Genomic DNA, 24604 nt, shown 5'->3' on the forward strand with positions numbered 1-24604 from the left:
GTCTTGAGTTCCTTTCGTAGAAAGTAGTTTCAGGATTCAAAGATGATCTAATTTGGAAGGGTCCCCGCTCCTACCTTTATTCTAAAGAAAGGGGCTGGTACGCGACTAGGTCTTGCCCATGAGTGGGACCAGGAAGGGGGGTGGTTACACCCTCTCCCCTGCCGGACTTTCCCCAGCTCAGGGGCTGGTGTGCCCCTGGAACTGGTTCTAACCGGCAGATGCATATTGAGCACCGGGGTGCCACTTGCAGTCACCTTCCTGTAAAGCCCTGCCTACCCAGGATACACAAAACCCTGTCTGGGATGGTGCTAGCACCGCCCCTGACAGGAAACCCTTTGTCCAAGCTCTCCTCGCTGGAAGGACTCCCAGCAGCAAGAGGTCAGACTTGTGTCTGTGGTGGCAGCATCCATTTTGTGATGCTGAGGCTTGAGTTAACTTTAACCGGGGTTCACAGTTACATACATGTCGTGTCCCTCTGGAAGGGTGGAATGCTAACCCCGTCACCAGAATTGGCGAGGGGTTAGTATTCCAATTCGTATGACACCTTACTCGACATGTTTTGATAAAGCGATACCAAAGTTGGCAAATAACCGCGAGGATTATAAGGCACTTAAGAGTATATGGTACGCGTTATCATGGAACAGCTATTAGGACTTGGTTCCGCAAGCTGCAGACGGGCTCAGCTCATGCCAGAGCACCATCTCACATAATTCCAAGCACTCTGCCTTCAGGATTGATAAGGCCTGCCATAGGAGGGACTGATAGGAATACATGTGTCCATTTTAGGGTTAGATATAGGAATACTATATCTAAAGCAAAGGGTGATTACACCACCTTGCCCCAGCTGTGGTGCAGCCAGTTGTCAGATTTAGATGACCAGCCACGGGTGGCATAATACATGCTGCAGCCCCTGGTAGGCCCTGGGTACACCTATGCCCTGAGTTACAGGGTCTGATAAGGTGGCCCAGTACCAATTAGATATGTACCTAAGGTACATGGAATCCATTTTACAGAGAGAGCAGTAGGCCTGGGGCCCTGGATAGCAGGGTCCCAGGTCAACTAAGTCGGAAAACCAGCAAAACACCAGGCAAAAAGTTGGGGGCAACCATAGTCAGGTATCCACCCTCCTACAAACACAACCTCAACATCATCTCCTATGCCGACGACACCCAGCTGATCCTCTCCCTCACCAACGACCCAGGAACCGCCAGAACCAACCTACACGAAGGGATGAAAGACGTAGTCGAGTGGATGAGGAACAGCCGCCTGAAACTGAACTCAGACAAGACGGAAGTCCTCATCCTTGGATCATCATCCTCCGCCTGGGACGACTCCTGGTGGCCCCCTGCCCTGGGCAGCGCACCCAAACCAACGGACCACGCACGCAACCTGGGCTTCATCCTGGACTCCTCCCTCTCGATGACCAGACAAGTCAACGCCGTCTCATCATCATGCTTCACCATCCTACGCATGCTCCGAAAGATCTTCCGATGGCTCGCCACCGAAACCAGGAAGACAGTCACACAGGCACTCGTCACCAGCCGACTGGACTACGGAAACACCCTCTATACCGGAACCACAGCCAAACTCCAGAAAAGACTAACACATCCAGAACGCCTCCGCACGACTCATCTTGGACATCCCCCGACACAGCCACATCTCCGGACACCTGAGAGACCTTCGCTGGCTCCCCGTCAGCAAGAGAATCACGTTCCAACTCCTCACCCACGCACACAAGGCCCTCCACGACCTGGGCCCCAGGTACCTCAACAACCACCTGACCTTCTACACTCCCACCCGCCAGCTACGATCGACCAGCCACACCCTCGCCGCCGTGCCACGCATCAGAAGATCCACCATGGGAGGAAGATCCTTCTCCTACCTGGCAGCCAAGACTTGGAACTCCCTCCCCATCCACCTCCGCCTGACCCAAGACCACCTCTGCTTCAGGAAGCAACTCAAGACATGGCTATTCGAGCAGTAGCGGACCCCCCTCCCCCAAGCACCTTGAGACCCTCTGGGTGATTAGCGCGCTATACAAATATCCTGATTGATTGATTGATTGCCTGCATGCTCGGGATGTGTAGCGCGTGAAGTTACCCATGAGGTTTGTCCCGCCCGCTCGTGTCCCCTTATTTCCGGTCACTACTAACGTGTTCGCGAGTTATTCTGTGCCAGATTGCAGTTTCTGCGTGTTCGGCAACTCGATCTTACCGACAAGCATTCTCGCGCACGCGAAAATGCTATTGAGCTCGCGAGAACTACGCTACGCAGCAGTTTGCGGAGTATTCGACAACTTCGCGTTCTCCGCGGAGCGTGGAGTTGCCGAAACTCCGCAAACTCCGCGAACGGAGCGTAGTTCTTCGCCCAGGGTTAGTATGAATCCAGAGGCTAAGAGCTTCTTCAAATACGCCTGAAGGTAGACATTTTCTGCCTCTGTGAGGGCGTATATTCTGCTACATGGAATGTTGGCCCCGGGTTCTAGCTCTATCACACAGTCATAATCTCTGTGAGGGGGTAGCTTGCTGGCTTCTTTCTCATCAAAGACATCTTGGTACTGTCTATACACCTCAGGAAGGGTGGAGATGGCGTTCACTTACAGCTGTTTTCCTGCTCTTGCTAGAGTGCTTGCTGGGGTTTCCACCTTTATCGTCTCATGAATACAAGGGAGGGTGCAGTGATCAGCGCAGTACTCCGAACTCAAAGTGATGGTACGAGCAGCCCATTTAACTACAGGATCATGTAAAGTTAACCAAGGCATTCCCAATATTAGTTTAAACTGAGGGGCGTCTATTAAATCAAAAGCAATATATTTGTGATGATTTTGTCCAACTCGCATCACCAACTGGCTTGTGTGGTAGCACACGGGCCCAGAGGTAAGATCAGACCCATCCACCGCCTTCACCGCTTCAGGAGTGTCTTTCTGGATACAAGGGTTTCCTAAACGTTTGGCGTATTGCAAATCTATGAAATTGCCCGTTGCTCCACTATCCATCATTGCATGTACCATCACAGGTTGTTCCCCTGGCCATTGTATGATAACACATAAGTTCATGTGGGGCACAGCCGGTTGCATTGTATTGGCTACAGCATGGTAGACCTCTTTCTCTATCTCTGGGCTCAAGCAAGGGGTCTTGGACTCACTTGAGCATTCTCGTTTCCCGAGGCGTTGAGAGGATAATCCACCACAGAAGGAGTATGTGCGCCTTTGGTTTTAGCTCTGCACTCTCTAAGGAAATGTCCAGATTTACCACAATACATGCAGAGCTTTTGATTGCGTCTGCGGGTGCGCTCTTCCGCGGTTAAGGGGCCTCTTATCCCTCCGATTTGCATAGGTTCGCTGGTATCGGAGGTAGAAGCGTTTTCTGCAGCTGCTTTAGGTTTGGACGTTGGAAATCGGAAGTCATACCGGTGTTTGTCGCCTCTTCGTTCTTGCAGTCTATGGTCCAGCTGAACAGTGAGGTCTATTAATTCTTCGCATGTGGTGGGCAAGGTCACCACCTGCGCCAGTACATCCTTCAACTCTCCTCGTAATCCTTGGTAGAACAAGGAGACTCTCTTTTTGGACGGCCAATCAGTTTCGACAACAAGACGGTTAAAATTGGTTATGTAAGATAACAAGTCTTGTGATCCCTGTTTCAGCGTAATCAGTTCCCTGTCTAAAGACAGCATATGTGCCTTGCGATCGAAGAGTTTACGCATCTCCTCACAAAATTCCTCAAAGTCATTCAATACAGGATCATTCCTTTCAATGAGCGGGAATGACCAACTCACTGCATTACCCCCCAAGTAGGACAACATAAATGCTGTTTTGGAATGATCATCAGGGAATACAGTAGGCTTGCACATAAAATGTAATCTACACTGACCCAGGAAAGTACCAAATTTCTTAGGATCCCCCAAGAACCTTTCTGGGGGTGCCAGGGGTAATTGAATGGGCTGCACTACTTGACTGGTAGAAGGGCCTTGCCCTCCCTGAGTGATGGGAGACTCATTCTGCATTGAAGGTGGCAATGTGGCTTCTCTAATATAATGGGCTCCTCTCGAACCAGTGGGACTGGATCGCGCTATTCCCGCTACTTCATGTCGAAGAGTGTCCATTTCCTTCCTCATTTCATGATTTTCCCCTCTAACTGCATCCACTTCTACCCGTAAAGCGTTAAGGGCTTCTAACATAGATGACAATATGGTTTTGGTCTCCATCGCTCAGGCCGTAGTAGAACGTGGGCTTGTCACTCTGTCACAACGAGTACAGATTGACTAACCTTGGAATCCGGTACAGCAGGAGCGATGCAGAAGCTAGATTCACTCCTCCCTAGATACGGTACCACAAGCGAGTATATGACTAACACTCGTCTATGAGGACCCCACCCAGGGAAGGGGAAAAAGTGGATAAATAAAACATAAAGGAGTGGCAGCCAGAAACCATCTACAGGACTCGACAACAGGAGAACGCCAAACGTTGGGTCTGTAAGTAGGTACCTGCACAGAGACACAAGAGCAGGAAAGTTACACTTTTCCCTATGGTATCCTACCACTTCTATGTATGTAATGGGAGGACATACACTTACATCCTAGGGCTTCCACACTCGTTCTGAGAAAAGAAGGCAAAATAGGAAAAATAAAGTAAAAGGAAAAGAAAAAAGGGATCTGCCCAAGAACCCTAAATCCAGAGAGAAAACAGGAAGCTTCTCAAGTAATCCAAAGTTATGTCGATAGAGCTGCAGCTCAGTGAATAAGGCAAATGTTCCTTCTAGACCTCTGTTTGTCCATGACTTCAAGAAAAAAATAAGGGATTACTTAATCCGAGCCTCTCAACGGCTCTCTAGAAAGCAAAAATGTTCGGCAGAGTTCAAATGCCCAAAAAACACCTCAATAGGCCAAGTTTTGAACAAAAAACATAAAGAGTTACAAAACACTCTTCTCACACTAGCAAATCCGCTAGGTTACAGGTCTGATGAGCAACGTAAGGGAGAATATCATACCAGAGCTGATCGCTGGCCGCGAGCTCTGAATACCTTTGCTTTTGCTCAGCGCAGCGTTCTCCTCACTGTCAGCGCGAGTCTCCCACCGGCTCCCAGCGCGGCTCCTCGGCGGCTCTCAACCCACAGTTCAGAGCTCCACACAGCTGCTTCGCGGCGTTCGACGGCAGGAAACGCCCAAAGGGAACGGCCCGGACTAGAATCCTCCTACTGCCGTTCACCATGACTCAACACGTTCCAATGCGTACACTGCTCCTGAAGGACAGATCTCGAAGGTACGGCTAACCACAGGTGACAAGCACCGCGGAAGGCACTCAGGAGGCTAATGTAGAAAACGGAAAGGGAGAAAAGAGGAAAGAGCGAAAACGGACTAGAACCAGGCATTCTGGGACCTGTAGTCACCCTATGCATGCTTGAAACGTGACAGCGCCTTTCCGGAGACAAGCTTTGGTTCCACAGAGGGTTCATTCAGTAGCCGATGGGCTGGGTTTCTCTGTGAATGTCGAAGAGATGCATCGATCGTCTTTCAGTGAAGGCAGCAATTCAGTGGTCTAAGTGATGCATCTGGAACCATGCACCAAGTTTCTCCATGCTTGTGAGAGCGATGTGTCAATCGTCCTTCAGTGGTTATGGCAATGCGACAGTTCCAGTGACACTGCTCGTCGCAGCAGAGTATGCGTCGATTTTGATGGAGCAAGTACTTGGAGTCACTTCTAATGAACCAGGCACAGAAGCAGTGTTAAACACTTTGATGTCCCTCATTCTTTGAAGAACTGGAGGCTAGTCAGCTAGTCCTTGGAGACACTCTGGGACAGTTAGAGAGAGCAGACAGGCAGCAGAGAGCACAAAAAGGCAGCATGTTTCCAGAGATGCAGTCTATCAAGTAAAAATCCTCAGAACAGCAGTCCTTCTGCTTGTCCAGTGGTTTCAGTTCCAGGAGTGTACTACCTGGAGAGGTCAGAGACCCATTGCTTATACCCAGTTGTGCCTTTGAAGAGGAGGTGGCTTTAAAGAAGAGTCTTTGAAGGCAATAGAAGGTCTTTCTTCTCAGCCCTGGCTACAGAATATCTGTAGTGGGTAATCAGCCCTTTGTTAGGCGACAGGACACTGTCCATTCTGGTGTAAGTGTCAGCTCCTCCCTCCCATCCTGCCCATGATGAGCCATAAGGATGAAGATGGGCACTGAGACACACCTTTCCTACCTTGGTGTATGGCTGTTTAGAAGGAATGCACAAAGTGCAGTTGTCACCCACCCACGTGTTTTAGAGACAGGCTGCAGGCATACAGAGCTGTAATGGCAGAGAAATATCCACGTTCTTAAAAGCGGTATTTCTAAAACAGTAATGTTAAATATGACTTTACCAGAAATGAGAATTTATAATTATCATTCCAAAGATATAAAACATGATATGACTACTCATTCTCAATCAGGAATTACAGTTTAAGAGTGTAATAAGGAAATCCAAATTTTAACCTATGAGAGGAGTAGGCCTCACAGTAGTAAAAAACGTAATTTGGGTTTTTGCCACTACCAGGACATGTTCTAGCTTTTACTTACACAGCACCCTGCCCTATGGGCTACCTACGGCCCAGCTATAAGGTATGGCAGGAGGTTAACAGAGAGGTGTCAGGACTTTGTAAGGTGCAGGGGGTATCAGTAGTGAGGCATGTAGCCATTGTTTATGAAAACCCATAGTAATTTAGACATGATAGTGTACATTCACCTTTGCTGGCAAATTCATTTTATTTTGAGAAGGTGACAGAGGTGCTGAGAGGGTGGTGGATGGGCAGGTCAGACAACCAATAGGTTGGGGGGTGGTGGCAGAACTAACATCTCAGAGTTCCTTCTGGTGGCGGACTGAAGGGCGCTAAGGATGAGGCTGCACTGCCTTTTAGCTATGTTTGCGATAAAGAAATACCATGTACATACATACAAACATACATATATACATATTAGTAGGTGTGACAATATAATTAAGATGTGCCCAGCTTGCTCCTGAATAAAGTGCCTTTCTGACAACACTCAGGTGTGCGTGATGATTCCTTCCGAAACAACAATTTTCATTTTTTCTTCCATATGTAACATCTCCGAATAATGCAGTAAATGTGTAGCCTGAAATTACCGGTCTCCACAGCATCAGTATTTCCAAGAGCAAAATGACTGCAGTAGAATTTCTTAAGATCCAAGGAGGGAAGCAAGAATCAAACATGAACCAGGTCAGGAGATCTATCACCTGTGGAGATGTTCAAGGTTGAAAAAAAACACTATATTTCAAATGCATGCAACCCCAAAATGTCTTTTAAAACTTCTGGAAAAGTTAGAAGGTAGAGATGCAAACTAAGCATTTGGACTCTTATTTGAGAACTAATGCGTACTGTCATCACAAAAATACATTCTAAGTGTTTTTGCTTCTGCTGCCTCGAGTTGAACTGATCAATGTTTTTTTGGGGCTGTGTGCATAGTTAGATGTTCTGCTGTTTTGGCATGTGTGCGCACTTTATCAAGATTATAGCTATAACAAACTATATCATTTTCATAAACAGTATCAAACATGCATTAAAAACCCAATCGTATTTACCTTTATAACTCTTCACCACCTCTGGGCACTGAGGCATCACATTATTACATCTGAAACAGTAAATAAATAATTTTGCTGTTACAGAACAAACACTGTTTACAGGATAACATAAGGAACACCACAGACAGCCTGTTATCCATATCCATACTAATATTATAAAGAGAGAGACGAAACCTTTGAGGCAGGTAAGCTCCGGAACCACAGTGCCAACAGGAGCACTGCATGCAGCATTGGAAAGGTGAGGCAAAGCAGATGGACATAGGCTATACACCAGTGCAACATATACTTTGGAGGGGACAAAGCACGTTGTGGGACAAAGTAGTCCGTTGAAAGTAGCACCAGCTCTGAGGTGGGAGTGTGCGTTCAGTGTTGTGGTGGGTGTGTGCGTTTATGGATTGTAAATCAGGTTCTGATTAAGGTATACCACAGGTAGCCACTTACCAGGGATTGTGATTGGCCACTGAGGGGGAGGCAATTCAGTGTCACACAGCTACTCATAACAACTGCCACAAGTATACGGCACTAACCATTACTAATTACTAAGTACATGCAACTCCAAAATGCACGCAATAGGTGAACACTGAAGTATTACCATTCTGCTACTTCCTACCTCTACTCATGACACCACCTTACACGCAAGCTGGAACACCCCATACCAGCCTGACAGTCATTCTCATACTAATTATCCACACTACTCCTGGAACAATCAAACATGGTGAAGAGGAAGACACAACTTGCCAGAGCAACCTCCAAATCATGGGCACAAAAAAAACTACGGCTACACATCTACACAAAAGCCAAGATAACACTGTGCAAATGTTAGCTCGCATATCTGCTCCATCGACGTCTATTTTATGGAGTGAACCAACTGTGCTCTGTTCTGTGCGGCTTGCTAACAGGAGTGCATGCATCACCACCTCCAGTGCTATAGAGACTCACTCACACAAGCTACTAACAGACATGCCTGCCACTTTGCGTGTCGTTAACCAGCACAACACATCGATGTAACACCCAGTATTACAGGTACACCACTACTATGTAACCTCCAACAACCACCAATTACTGTAAGACAACACTCTCACATTGGACACACTAAAAGATTCGCCTTCCAATACAACCCAGTTTGTGACTACATCAACCATATGGACAACGTCTGTAACAAGTGCTACGCCCTTAATGGAAGGCTGAACCTCAAGGACTTTGCTGCTCCTCTGGGAAAGTCAATCTTATCAACATTCAAGAACCACCACAGCTCATTAGACAACTACTCAATGGGACACATCCACTTTCAAATCTATTTTTAAATAATACACGGCGTTACAATACTCTCTTCCAAATGACATCCTTTGGAGCTAATACACATCAAGGGAGGTATAATGCACCGACCACGGATGAGGTTGCTGTTCTTTTAGTAAACGAGAACAAAGGCCCTGGCCACATTATATTACATACTCGGGACGCGCTATTATGTAGAGTTTCAGAATTACATAGATCATATGACGCTTTACAATACCCCATTCTATTCCCAAGGAGGAAGGATCGGTATTGTCTAAATATACTCCAAAACCATTCGGCTACTCACAAAACGGTGACATGCATGCAGTACTATGCCTATAGACTTATGGTTAGAACCGGCTGTTTCAATACGTTGCATTGGTTCCGCAATCTCTTTAATCAATACATTGTCGATATGATGGCAAAGATGATAACGGAAAGACTTGATTTTATCAGTCGTAATCAAACACAGCTATGCGCTGATAACTACATCCATTTAAAGGATGCGGTTAATCAGGATCAGAACGTCAGTGCACTAGATATTGGACAACACGTTATATTAACAGGAGCACCCTATGCACACACACAAATATCAAACAAAAATTATATAACAGTCATGTAACAGTGTAGAAATGAACAAAGCAACAGAAAGTAGTGGGGATCTCCTGTGGGAGAGTAGTACGATGAATCCTTTATTATGTTAGACAGCCAGCCGACACGTGCTTCATCGCCTATGCGAATCCTCAGGGCTGAAATAACAAATAGGTAACAATGGAGCATCTCGTATGAAGTTGTGCAGTAATATTGATCACAACATCTCATGGTGGGAGTTATGTATAGACATATCGTGTCAAATATCATGCAAACGAGTGTCCCATAGTGTCTGACGTATGTCATGGCATCCTGTGTTTTTTCGTGCATGTACCTGGGTGAGCCTGTGAAGGTAGAGAGTAATATAACGTGTTGACAAATCCTAAAAGGTTTTCGATGTCAAATTAGCAAAGGGTGCACTGCCATCAGTGGACGCATCAATAAGTAGTGCGCTGTGTAGAAGTGGTGCAACTGGGTGAGTGGAAAACCCTTGAAACAATTCAGCAGTTAGTAGAAGAAACTACCAACTAAATGAATAACAGGAGTACCCTATGCACACACACCAATATCAAACAAAAATTATATAACAGTCATGTAACAGAGTACAAATAAACAAAGCAACAGAAAGTAGTGGGGATCTCCTGTGGGAGAGTAGTCCGATGAATCATTTATTATGTTAGACAGCCAGCCGACACGTGTTTCATCGCCTATGCGAATCCTCAGGGCTGAAATAACAAATAGGTAACAATGGAGCATCTCGTATGAAGTTGTGCAGTAATATTGATCACAACATCTCATGGTGTGTGAAAACATGTCATAGCTTCCACTGGAGTGAAACAAAACTTATATTGGCAAATGAGTGCACCCAAACGTAATCGTGGCGATTGTGCGCATACTGAGCGATTAACGGTTTGTGCTGGTAGTGTATATGTGACAACGTGAAAAGAGTCTAGGTGAGGATAGTATAGGGGAACATTCTTTTAATATAACATGACTTAGTTAATGTTTCCTCATAAAATATAGGAGTTATGTATAGACATATCGTGTCAAATATCATGCAAACGAGTGTAGCTAGTAGTGATCGGTTCATTCACACTTCGTGTAAAATAACCATTAATCAAGGTGACGTGTGGTGCGAATTTCGTGGAGAAGACACATACCTATATGGCCGAGATACCCGCCACCCCCTCTCAACACAAACCCCAGAAGGAGGGAAACCGGAAACAGTTCTTGAAGTTTTTGGAAGTGGGAGGGAGTGACCCTCCCGGCCGTATTTATTAAAAACAAATTAAAATCATTAAACGTTTCATGTTATGTACAATTTCATTACCACATTGCGATGTTTGGCTAACCTTAACAGATTCTCTAATACAGAGGTTCACCTAGCCGAACTAGCATCCTACAAAAACATTCTCTACAAAATACTGAAATTGTACATCCTAACGTTTAAGGGCCAACGGCAAGGTCATAACCGGTGTCAAGATCCCTAACCAGACTTACCCCTCCCACTTGGGAGGGGCGACAGCACAGAGGCTTACCTCAAGTGCAACTACTAACAATTTCCCTTGACTTGACGGGGGCACTTAAGAACTCGACGCCATTTAAAGGTCGTTCGAAAAACTCGTGTGAGGTATCTAGAAGGTATCGTGGACCTCCCCCCACCCCACACAACTTACAGCATCTGCCGTCGCAGATGTCACTGGCCCCGGGAAATTCACCAGGAGGGGGCTGTAACCCCTCCTACAAAGGAAGGGGCCTTGACCGCCTTTCCTTCACTTCCGGCGACCCATCCTTAGACGGGACCGCCTCCCCATTGAGGGGCCAATGGCCACCTCTCCCGAGCGCTCCCATCCGTGTTGGGTGACGCCCACTCATAGGGATCTACCAATTAGTGCTCACCGATCATGACCTTACCGCCTACCAACAATAAATACGACAATGCTACTCAAACCTACAAAACATTGGTCGCTACGACCGAAAGAGCATGCTAAAAATTCAACACTATATCGAATAATTTTATTGTAAAAACATTCACCACATAGACCATTCTCATTATTGTCAACCATAAACATGATACCACAACAACCTGTAAATGAAAACAGCAAACATACTCATAATTCGTCTTTATTATAAAACAACTTGCTGTCCTCAGGGGCTGGTGGGTGGGTCAAAAATTGGCTCTTCGTTCTGTCCCGAGCTCACGTGTAGCGAGGAGGTGCAGCTTCAGAGCACAAGAACAAGAGGACGTCTTCTGGACTTGCGTCCCTTTTTATCCGTCTTCAGGGCGGGCGTAAACCCGCCCCTGCCTGCCCCGAGGGCGTGGCTGGCTGCGTCGGTGTCTAGGCCAGCCCACTCTAGGGCGGGAAAAAGCGCGCCCCGGCTACGCCGCTTCGGGCATACCAGCCGAGACGCGCCTCCCGCCAAAAAATGGCTTCCCGGGGGGATCGAGGTACTCCGCCATACGTTCGGGGGGACCGAGTGGTCGCCCCTTTCCATATGGCCGAGATACCCGCCACCCCCTCTCAACACAAACCCCAGAAGGAGGGAAACCGGAAACAGTTCTTGAAGTTTTTGGAAGTGGGAGGGAGTGACCCTCCCGGCCGTATTTATTAAAAACAAATTAAAATCATTAAACGTTTCATGTTATGTACAATTTCATTACCACATTGCGATGTTTGGCTAACCTTAACAGATTCTCTAATACAGAGGTTCACCTAGCCGAACTAGCATCCTACAAAAACATTCTCTACAAAATACTGAAATTGTACATCCTAACGTTTAAGGGCCAACGGCAAGGTCATAACCGGTGTCAAGATCCCTAACCAGACTTACCCCTCCCACTTGGGAGGGGCGACAGCACAGAGGCTTACCTCAAGTGCAACTACTAACAATTTCCCTTGACTTGACTGGGGCACTTAAGAACTCGACGCCATTTAAAGGTCGTTCGAAAAACTCGTGTGAGGTATCTAGAAGGTATCGTGGACCTCCCCCCACCCCACACAACTTACAGCATCTGCCGTCGCAGATGTCACTGGCCCCGGGAAATTCACCAGGAGGGGGCTGTAACCCCTCCTACAAAGGAAGGGGCCTTGACCGCCTTTCCTTTACTTCCGGCGACCCATCCTTAGACGGGACCGCCTCCCCATTGAGGGGCCAATGGCCACCTCTCCCGAGCGCTCCCATCCGTGTTGGGTGACGCCCACTCATAGGGATCTACCAATTAGTGCTCACCGATCATGACCTTACCGCCACAGGTCCGGATAGTTGACCGGCTATCCGGACCCCCCACAAAACTCCTACCTAAAGGTCATGTTTCAACGTTTTCAACCAAGCCAAGAAGTCTCCTATGAGTAACTCATTCCCCACCCGTGACAAATGCACACCATCCCCCAAATACATACTGTCATCGTTAATACAACCATGCGAGATAGAATGCAGTGTCTTGGAACGGAACAACCTACTCACTTTGTTATTAAGTTTTCTAACAGAATGATTCAAAGCAGGAATCGAGATAGCCCCCCGCCACACTTTACGTGGGATCATATGAGACCACGCAATTATGCACCCCGGAACTCTCCTTGCTAACCAACTTACCGTGGAAAGCATTGCCTCTAGGAGAAGTCGTCTACCGGTGGTGACCAAATCATTGCCCCCTAAATGTACTATGACTATAGACGGCGGTGACCTCGTCCGCCCTAACAAACCCTCAAAGAATGCTTGAAACTGGTCAATACAGAGACCGCCTCTTCCGTAGAAGGACACTCTGTACCCGTATTCCCCAGGTACGTGAATCATGTCACCTGCTTCGAATACGTCTGCGGCACGCCTCACGTATGAGTGGCCCACGACCCACACCTCCTGTCTCACAGCCGGTGACGTCTGACCGCTGGCCTGGTGTTGGGTCGACTGCATAGTCCGCCCCGCCTCGTAGGCTTGCGCAACTGAAAACCAAACAAAAGACAAGAAGCGTGAGTACATTATTCCAGCTTCACAACATGTGCAACCGCACATATCTCTTATAACAGTTGGAGGACCATCGCCCCACTCGTTTCACTTGTTCAACATTAAGACCCCTGGCTGTAGCTTCGGTGGCAGCCCCTATTCGAAAGGAATGGGTCCCGAATTCGCCCGGGTCCAAGCCCGCTGCGGTAATGGACATTGCAAGCACCCGCTGAAACTGAAACTTCGTCAGCGGGGTGGCGTCTGCGTGTCTCAACAATGTCCCCCCCATGATGCCACCCTTCGTGCTAGATAATCCTCTAAACACCGTACCGGACACATGGGGGAACCGGGGATCCTGCGAATGATCGTGCAGTCCCCCATCCCATCTTGGTCGGTCTTGGACCTGGCAAAGGAGACAATCATTGTTTCACCCCTGATCTGAACGTGTTCCCGGCACAACCCCCCCACCACATCCTGTTTGTTCCTTGCAACCAGCTCACTTATCCTCATTGCCCCGTGAAATGCCAGCGTAAATGCAGCCCGGAACAAACACGTCTCGAAAGGAGACGAGCATGTGGTGGGGAGTGTGGCCAGCAACTGGGACAACCTATCCAGACCTATCGGTCGTCTCTCATCTATTCTGCGACCCTCCAGGCGTTGCCACCCACGCAGCGCCTTCTGTACTACAAAAGACGCTGTCGGGTCCTGGATGTTATGGGCCCTGGCAACAAAGGAAATGGCGGCACGATGCCTTTGGGCCGTAGCCACCGACTTCCCTGCCTTACGTAAGGACATCAGAAAAAGTACAACCCACTCCTCCTGACCCCAAAGTCCCCCTCTCTCAGACCCCAAAAAGGCTAAATAGGCCCGAAACGCCCCTTCATATGCCTTCCTCGTCCTGGGTGCTAGACTCTCTCCCACGAGGTAACGTAGTTCGGGGCACCGAGAGACCAGAGAGCTTCGGGGAAGGGTGCCGGCTCTGGGTCCACTGAGGGAAGGAAACCCGAGAAAGCCTGCATGTGAAAACGAGACAGTTCATCAGCAGCCTGATTCATCACCCCTGGGACATGCTTTGCTCTGAATATCACGTTCAGTTGCATACACAATAAGACAATTTCTTTGAGCAGCCTCAAAATCAGTTTACAACGGGCTGCCTGACTGTTGATGCATTCTACAACGGTCATATTGTCAGACCAGAACACGACATAATAATCTTTAAACCCTTCGGGCCAGGTTCTCAGGGCCACCAGAATGGGAAACAGTTCAAGGAAAGCAATATTACTCGTCAGCCCCTCCTCATGCCACCATGGGGGCCACCTTTGTGCCGTCCATTTTGTGCCGAAGATGGCGCCAAAACCTATGCTTCCCGCTGAATCTGTCCATAGACCAAGCTCTTCAGAGGACACGGCTGGTTTATTCCAGACGACTCGACCATTGAAATCCGCCAAAAATGCTAACCAAATACGCATGTCCTGGCGGACCTCAGCCGATAACCTCGTGCGATGATGACCCTCCTTTAGGCCAACCATCGCTTGGGCAATTGAACGGGAAAAGGGGCGGGCCATTGGGATCACCCTCAAGGCAAAGTTCAACTTCCCCACCAACTGTTGCAACTGATGCAGTGTAACCTTAGATGCATTTAAACATACTTGCAGGGCTGCCCTGAATTTCGACACTTTGCTAGCCGGTAGACGAAAACAGCCCTCACTAGAGTCCAACTCGATCCCCAAAAACTCGAGGCAAGTCGTGGGACCCACGGTTTTACCTGGTGCCAATGGCACGCCAAATTGACCCATCAACACACAGAATTCAGCCAAGGCCTGGGCACATTCGGGATTTCCGGCGGGTCCAAGAAACAGAAAGTCATCAAGGTAATGCATCACATTTCGGAAACCCGTTTTCTTCGTGAACACCCATTGCAAAAACGTGGTGAATTTCTCAAAATATGCACACGATATAGAGCATCCCATTGGCATACACCTATCCATGTAATATGATCCCTGAAACATGAATCCCAGAAGACGCTGGTCGTCTGGGTGTACCGGGAGCAACCGGAAAGCTGACTCGATATCTGATTTTGCCATCAACGTGCCGGGCCCCAGGCGATTTAAAATGGCTACTGCCTCATCAAATGATGCATACTGCACCGAACATACCTCTGGATCAATTGCATCGTTTACCGAAAGGCCCCGTGGGGCTGACAGATTATGGATTAATCGGAACTCACCTGGGTCCTTCTTGGGGACCACCCCTAACGGAGAACAGACAAAATACGGTACCGGTGGCACAATAAACGGCCCGGCGACCCGTCCCCTGCTAACCTCTTTCTGGATCTTATCCTGCACTACAGATGTATGCTGCAAGACGGAAAGTTGATTTCTGCACGTCCCGATACCCTGAAAGTCCCCCACCGGGATGCGGAAACCATATGAAAAACCGTTCCGCAGCACCCCAGCAGAAGTACGATCCGGGTACTCGCTGAGCCAAGGAGTCATCGCCAAGGTATCAATCGGGGTTGGTAAAGGCGCCCCTCGGCCTATATTAGGCTTGTTTGGCGCCTCCTTTACCCCCATTCTCACTCGTTCTGGCTCTACACAAGGACTCAGGATGGGACGACCCACAATTGCTACATTCGTGTTTGAATTTACATGATCCCGGAGGCCTGGTACATTTTCCTTTGTTGAAATTAAAACAGAAACCCTTTTTTCCTGTGTTGCCGGCAGGTCTCGGGTAATCGTCGGTGCCCGTACCTGACCGAAAGGGCGTCCCCACATTTTGGCGGGAGTGATCAACAACATTGCTTCCTACCAATGGCATTTTCAACATTCCTGACTCTTTCATTTTATCCCATGTCACAGAATCGTAACAGTCCCAAGTTAAACCTTTGTTATGTTCCTTTTCTTTCCTAAACAAGTTGTCATAACAGAACCAATGGTTACCCTGATAAGCTGTCGAGTAACCCATAATTCGTGACTGATAAATGGGAAACTCCGGAAGCAACTCGGGCCTGCGTTCCCCTAAAATCGATGTAAAAATACCCCACGCATTGCCCCAGTTGCCAATATTCTCATTTACCTTAAAGGCGGCCATTTTTGCGCGCCAAACACTCGGATGCATTAGGTCCTTCTGACTCTTAACATGCTCCACCTCATAATGATCGACAAGCAAGGAGAAAATATTCACATACTCCCCTGCCCAAATCTTTTCCTTTATTGCTAAAGGCACATGTTGTCCCAATCTCTCTCTACGAGAGGGTGCTGATTCATCCCTTGCAATCGGCAATGGCCGCTTACCTGAACCGGACGCTGCTTCCGCCACTTGCGGCTTGTCCATCCCTGCCACCGGCGCGGTCCCCTTAGCTGCATCTCTTTTCTCACGCAGCCCTTTTATCAGCGCCTGTGCTTCGGCAGCCGTGGCGCCCCCACTACTATCCCCCAACCATGCTGCTAGCTGTGCTGCCAGCTCGGGGGGCATATCCTCTTTGGATGTCGGGGTGACGACCACGGGGATTGGATTCCCCTCCGTCGGTACAGGGGTCGGCGCCTCGAGCGGGGCAGAGGGAACCGGGACGTCTTCCCCGGCTGGAACCCTTCTCGGCCTCTTAGGTTTCCTTCCGGCCGGAGCAGGGCCCGAACCCTCCTCCCCGTCTCGCTCCGCCAGCCGTTTCTTTATGTCGGACATCTCCTTGAAAAGGGCCCGAACCATCTGATCAGTCGTCATTCTTTTTGCGCCTTTTTTGGGCATTCCTCCGACGAAGTATCTAGAAGACAAAGAAAAAGATCAAAACGCTCAAAAATTGGCTCTTCGTTCTGTCCCGAGCTCACGTGTAGCGAGGAGGTGCAGCTTCAGAGCACAAGAACAAGAGGACGTCTTCTGGACTTGCGTCCCTTTTTATCCGTCTTCAGGGCGGGCGTAAACCCGCCCCTGCCTGCCCCGAGGGCGTGGCTGGCTGCGTCGGTGTCTAGGCCAGCCCACTCTAGGGCGGGAAAAAGCGCGCCCCGGCTACGCCGCTTCGGGCATACCAGCCGAGACGCGCCTCCCGCCAAAAAATGGCTTCCCGGGGGGATCGAGGTACTCCGCCATACGTTCGGGGGGACCGAGTGGTCGCCCCTTTCCAAACGTGGCTGTGTCGAACCGGGAGTTCTGTATAAATGAAATATAAAGAAGAAGAAAGGAGGAAGAACTCATAAGTCAAATATTTTCTCTGAGAGCTGGGGCATATATATAAGAATCAAAATTCTCAAGAACATATCTCACCGCTCTGCTCTCCTCTTTAAATTCGTGAGGAATCTAAAGCTTAAGAAACATTTTTTTGGGATGGAAAAGAGTGACAGAGGGGCTAGAAATATTTGTGCACTTGCCAACACTGAAGCTTTATCAATAAAGGACATTCAAACAACACATCTCCTGTTCTCTCTCACTGATATGGAAAATACGCCTTATGATATGGACAGACTACTTGAAGAGCTAAACATTGAATCTGATTATAACATTGCCAGTGGTTTGAAATCCAAATCTAGATGGATTCCTACCTGCCTGGTGGCATTGCTATTGACAATTTTCACAAGCGTGTGCTTGAGGACATCAACAATCTAAATTGCCTGCGAAAAGACAGGATGTTCAAATATAGAGACAATTTGACTCATGGAGAAAGGTTGGCTTTAACCACACTTATTGAAAATGACACAGTCACCATCAGAGAAGCTGACAAGGGAGGCAACGTGGTGGTGATGGACCGCGTTGACTACCAACAAGAGATTCTTGACCAACTGGGTGATAACGCTTGTTATGAGCGCTTGACTTACAACCCCATGGGTCCACTAACACTTGAGATCAACTCCAAATCACTGGTCTGGAAACAGACAGGACTCATTAATGATGATGAATACCTGTACCTGAAGATCTTCAGACCTTCTTATCCTTGGCTCTACACCTTACCCAAGGTTCGCAAGAACCTTTCTTTCCCACCAGGGAGGCCAATAGTTTCTGGTATGGGAGGACCGACCGAAAGAATCGCGGAATATGCCGATCTCTTCCTTGGCCCCTTGGTGAGAAATTTGCCGTCTTATACAAGATACTAAGCACATCTTGAGTGCCTTGGCAGACATTCAGTGGCAACCGGGCACGATACTGGTGACCATGGATGTAGTGTCATTATACACTAGTATTAACATAGACCTAGGTCTTCAGGCTGTTAATAAACTAATGCACAATAGACCAGCTTCATTGAGGCAGCACACAGTGATGTTATCTACAATGATGGAACTAATACTGAGAAACAATTTCTTTATGTTCGACGAGACGTGGTATCGCCAAAAAAGAGGTGTCGCCATGAGGTCGAGATTTTCACCCTCTTTTGCGAACCTCTTCATGGGCACACTGGAATCAGATCTAATTTGGTGTACTAAAGGCGCTCTATATATCGACTCCATTATCTTTTGGGGCCGATATATCGATGATTGTATTTTACCTTGGTTTGGTTCGGAGGAACTTCTGACCAGCTTTTTTCAACACTTGAATAATAACTCATGGGAGATCAAGTTCACAATGGAATACAGTAGGACACACATTGAGTTTCTTGATGTAGAATTTTATATCTCCAATGATACCTTACAGAGCAGGCTTTTTAGAAAGTGCACTGCATGCAATGCGATCTTGCATGCTTCTAGTTCACATCCTCCACACCAAATCAACTCCATACCCTATGGAGAATTTCTGAGGGCTAGAAGAAATTGCACTGAGGACTTTGAGTTCAAAAAATTTCTAAACAGTATGAAAGACAGATTCTCTACGAGAGGTTACCCAATGAATGTAATCCGCAAGGCTGAGATGAGAGTTGGTAGAGTGAATAAACCTGACATATTGCATTCACAAACATCAAGACTACCACGCAAAGACACTTTGAGACTGATCACCGATTTTAATTCCCTACATGGTGCGTTACGCAAAAGCGTGACTAAACATTGGGGACTTTTGAAATCTGAGAGAACGATTAGAGACTTCATTTACGACAAACCACAGATTGCTTTCAGGAAAGGCAACACACTCAGGACTAGATTAAGCCCAACTGTACCACGTGGTACCAACCTCACGACCTGGATGACGCAACATAGTCTTGGTTTGTATAAATGTGGATTCTGTACCATGTGCAGATGGGCTAAACATTGCACTACACATTTCACTAGTCCGAGAGGTGAAAATTTTGCCATCAAAACGAACATTAACTGCACCACGAAGTTCGTAGTCTACATCATTGAATGCAACTGCTGCAGATACTATGTGGGCAGCACAATTAGACCCCTCAAAGACAGAATAACAGAACATCTGAGAGCTATACACAAACGAGACCCCAAGTATCCTGTGGCATTACTTGTCGCTGCTTGCCAAAGTGAAGAAAGTGACATACATGTACGATTCTTTGGCATTGACATGGTCCCACAAGGTGTCAGGGGTGGTAATAGGGAACTTAAGCTACATCGTACAGAGGCCATGTGGATCATGCGCTTAAGTCCGGCGAGCATGGAATGAAATATGACCACGAGTTGCAATATTTCTTAGGTGATTGATATGTTTGTGTAAAATTTCCTGTTAGAAATGTGAGCTTGTAATTGGATACACGTCGGACTGGTTAATGAGGCTGATACTTGGCCGGTGAACTCTCTATCATATTGTCGTAGAGCATCACTCATGTACAGATCTACATACATATGTCTTTCTGTGCATACTTCTCCTTTCTGTCTACTTTGCTATATATTCCGCTTGATGTTCAATTTGTGAACTTTTTGTCCATTCAGTGTGATGATATACACCAATACCATAACAGCGTTTTATTCTACAGAGTACAAGATGCGTAATGTACTTAAGACAATTGAATGTTGAGGGATATTCCTTTACTGTTCTGCAAGACTGGTTATCAATCGACTTGTAAAATCCCCTTTCATCTTTAATAAGAGCCTTTTTACTACGCTTACGGTGGCAATATACACCTCCAGAAATATTAGGACATTGTGGTTGATATGTTTTCTTTATGTTTATAACCTATATATCTGTGAATCAGCTACTGATCATTATTCAAATGTATTGTATCTAGCCACGTATGTGTGGGACCTGCACGCATGCACATACTCGCACACACAAAGTATTGCATGATGACTTTATATCACGCTGTCCTTTTCTATTGTCAGGGAATTGACTTATTAAACGATCTTCTGGGAGTAATTTCGCAGTGTTACTCCTTCCGATCTCGGCTTTTTATGATGGTATTCAAGCAGTCCTTCGGGATCAGGACGAACAGCCCTGCTCTTACTTCCCTATACACCTTACGCCGGTAGCACGCAATACGGTTAGCGGCCCAGTCTCCGATGAACGTCTGTTACGTTACGTTTCCTATCTAACGTCCGCAACTTCCGGGTCACATGTCCATACAGGAACACGACAACCCGGGAGTACGTGGTTTCACTGCACTCATGTGAATCAGGTAAGGTTCTTGTTCCTCTGATTACGATCGTTGTTTGGCTTGTCATTTTGGCTTAATTTTTTCCTAGCCTGATAACTGACAGTATCTTGTCTCTGCTGTTTCCAGACATTACGGTGACAATTAGCATCTTTATCGAGATCGTACACGACTCCTGGGCACTACACATCTTTACACCATCTATAGGTAAGATGGTAGCTGGCGTACAGGGTCATTACTAATATGATCCCTGTGACATACGATGTTTTGTTTTATATACGTGCTCTCGCTCAACTCAAGTTCTGATCCTTATGCTATTTAACATTACAGAATCGCACGATGTTCACGATTCTTCTATACGTTGCCTACGCATTATACTGGGACTCTGCTTAGTGATCACCCACTCCTGAAACAGGGGTAAGAACCTTTTATCAGGAATTTACAATGCCGTACATGGTGTTTGATATTTTCTAGGATCTGTAATTTTCTTGGTTTATTTCCGGGATACTCGTGAATTACCCAATGCACACCCAGCTAATATTATTGAGTGCCAATCTTCCTTTCAGATTAGGGGCACAACACGGTGCCTATTTAGTTAGTTTTGCTAGACGTAACAGAAGAACAGTGTTTCGATTCTAATAATAACTACTCAGGATTCTAACTGTGATGGACACTTTTACTATTGGATATTGTTACAATATTTTCTCCTGCCCTTTAGCATTACATTAATTTGGTGTTTTTGTTTTGATATTAAACAAATAATCGAGACTCCGGCTGTTTACCCTCCTATTATCTCATTACCCACATTGTTTGACCCTTATACAGTGTGGACATCATTTCCCTACAACCAAGGTCACGGGCCCTGCAGGGTCGGAAATATCACCAGCAGAGCGGTGAGATATGTTCTTGAGAATTTTGATTCTTATATATATGCCCCAGCTCTCAGAGAAAATATTTGACTTATGAGTTCTTCCTACTTTCTTCTTCTTTACATTTCATTTATACAGACCTCCCGGTTTGACACAGCCACGTTTAGGTATGTGTCTTCTCCACGAATATTCGCACCCACATGTCACCTTGATTAATGGTTATTTTACACGAAGTGTGAATGAACCAATCACTACTAGCTACACTCGTTTGCATGATATTTTACACGATATGTCTATTCAGAACTCCTATATTTTATGAGGAAACATTAACTAAGTCATGTTATATTAAAAGAATTTTCCCCTATACTATCCTCACCTAGACTCTTTTCACGTGGTCACATATACACTACCAGCACAAACCGTTAATCGCTCAGTATGCGCACAATCGCCACGATTACGTTTGGGTGCACTCATTTGCCAATATAAGTTTTGTTTCACTCTAGTGGAAGCTATGACATGTTTTCACACACCATGAGATGTTGTGATCAATATTACTGCACAACTTCATACGAGATGCTCCATTGTTACCTATTTGTTATTTCAGCCCTGAGGATTCGCATAGGCGATGAAACACGTGTCGGCTGGCTGTCTAACATAATAAATGATTCATCGGACTACTCTCCCAGAGGAGATCCCCACTACTTTCTGTTGCTTTGTTTATTTGTACACTGTTACATGACTGTTATATAATGTTTGTTTGATATTTGTGTGTGTGCATAGGGTACTCCTGTTATTCATTTAGTTGGTAGTTTCTTCTACTAGCTGCTGAATTGTTTCAAGGGTTTTCCACTCACCCAGTTGCACCACTTCTACACAGCGCACTACTTATTGATGCGTCCACTGATGGCAGTGCACCCTTTGCTAATTTGACATCGAAAACCTTTTAGGATTTGTCAACACGTTATATTACTCTCTACCTTCACAGGCTCACCCAGGTACATGCACGAAAAAACACAGGATGCCATGACATACGTCAGACACTATGGGAGACCTGATTTGTTTATCACCTTCACATGCAATCCAGAATGGCCAGAAATTAAACATCACTTATTCCCAAATCAAAAATTGTACGATAGGCATGACATCGTAGCGCGTGTGTTCAATTTAAAGGTGAAAGCACTAATGACGCTGCTGAACCAAAAAGCAACAAAAGCGTACATCTTTACAATAGAATGGCAAAAAAGAGGACTACCTCACGTACACATTTTATTGTGGCTTGAGAGTAAAATACAGCCTGACGAAGTAGATCACATCATATCAGCCGAGCTGCCTGATCCTGTTACGGATCAACTATCATTCCAAATTATCAAGAAAACCATGCTCCATGGCCCATGTGGGGAACACAACATTCATTCACCCTGTATGAAAAACGGTATTTGTACTAAGAAATACCCAAGGGGGCTCACTGATGAGACAGAAACTGGTGTTAATGGGTATCCCGGTTACAGTCGAAGAAGCACTGAGAATGGTGGGCATACTGCCACAATCACAGTCAGAGGAGAGGAGGTCACTGTAAATAATATGTGGGTTGTTCCATATTCCCCTGTACTGTGCCGCTCTTTTAATGCACACATTAATGTAGAATACTGCCAAAGCAGTAAAAGCTATAAAATATATATGCAAATATATCAACAAAGGCTGTGATCAGGCAACTGCTACTATACAAAACAAACACAATGAGATAGAAACATATGTAAATGGCCGTTATATTAGCGCGTGGAGGCTTCTTGAGTTTCACATTCATGAAAGGCATCCCACTGTCACACATTTGGCCGTTCATCTACCGAATGGACAAAGAGTGTATTTTAATGACACTAACCTTAGGTGCATTGCACATAACTCTCTGCCAACCACCCTTACCGTGTTCTGTCAGTTATGTGGGTCTGACAATGTTGCCACTACCTTGCTATACTATGAAGTTCCACAGTACTACACATGGAACTATTCAACCTTTACACGTCGGAAACGCGGACAAGAGGTAATAGGTCACCCTGGGGTTAGGAAAGACTCAGCTCTTGGTAGGATGTACAGTATTCACCCAAACCAATCTGAATGCTTCCATTTAAGGATTCTTTTACAAAATGTTCGTGGCCCTACTGATTTTGAGAGTCTTTTGACTGGTAACGGGCAACTAATGCCAACCTATCAGGCGGCCTGTAAACAACTCGGTCTTATTGAAGACGACGAACATTGGAAGCTACGTTAGCTAATGCAGCACTTTCAGAATCTCCATCTAAACTCAGGGAATTGTTTGTGACAATTTTGCTATTTTGTCAACCATCTGATCCTATGGCTTTATGGGAAGATTTAAAAAATGATCTATGTGAAGATATAATATACACTATGCGTCTGCATTCTCCTAATAACTGTATGCCAATCACCAATGACATCATTAACCTAGGACTAATAGAAATAGAAGACTCACTGTATCTATTAAGCGAGAAGTCCTTAAAAGATTTCTGCCTGCCGCCAGCGGTCAGGACAAACCAAACTGGATACCACAATATAGCTCACAGACATAATATTACCGAACTACAAGACTACCTTGCTCAACACTTGCCGAACTTAGTTCCCGATCAACTACTCGCCTACAACACCATAGTTGATAGTGTGGAAAACAACCAAGGCAAATTTTTGTTCATAGACGCCCCAGGTGGGACAGGAAAAATGTACTTAATAAACCTCATACTAGCCAAAATTCGATCTTCAGGCAAATTGGCTCTTGCTGTTGCCTCTTCAGGAATAGCTGCCACTTTGCTCACTGGTGGAAAAACCACACATTCTACTTTTAAACTACCTTTAACTGTTTCCCTTGAAAAGGATTCTATATGCTCTATTCGGAAAAACTGACCT

The 24604-nt window shown here is 46.4% G+C and overlaps 1 protein-coding gene across 1 annotated transcript in view; it reads right to left on the bottom strand.

The window, feature by feature from the left end:
* Window positions 1-24604, bottom strand: part of LOC147660725 (E3 ubiquitin-protein ligase TRIM39-like) — a 128427-nt gene that overhangs the window by 57715 nt on the left and 46108 nt on the right. The window contains exon 5 of the mRNA XM_086951510.1: window positions 7562-7611. Within this exon, the coding sequence (XP_086807636.1) occupies window positions 7562-7611 (50 nt within the window). The remainder of the gene's footprint in view (window positions 1-7561; window positions 7612-24604) is intronic.

The sequence above is a fragment of the Lissotriton vulgaris genome, unplaced genomic scaffold, assembly GCF_964263255.1.
Source record: "Lissotriton vulgaris unplaced genomic scaffold, aLisVul1.2 SCAFFOLD_563, whole genome shotgun sequence".
Lineage (NCBI taxonomy): Eukaryota > Metazoa > Chordata > Amphibia > Caudata > Salamandridae > Lissotriton > Lissotriton vulgaris.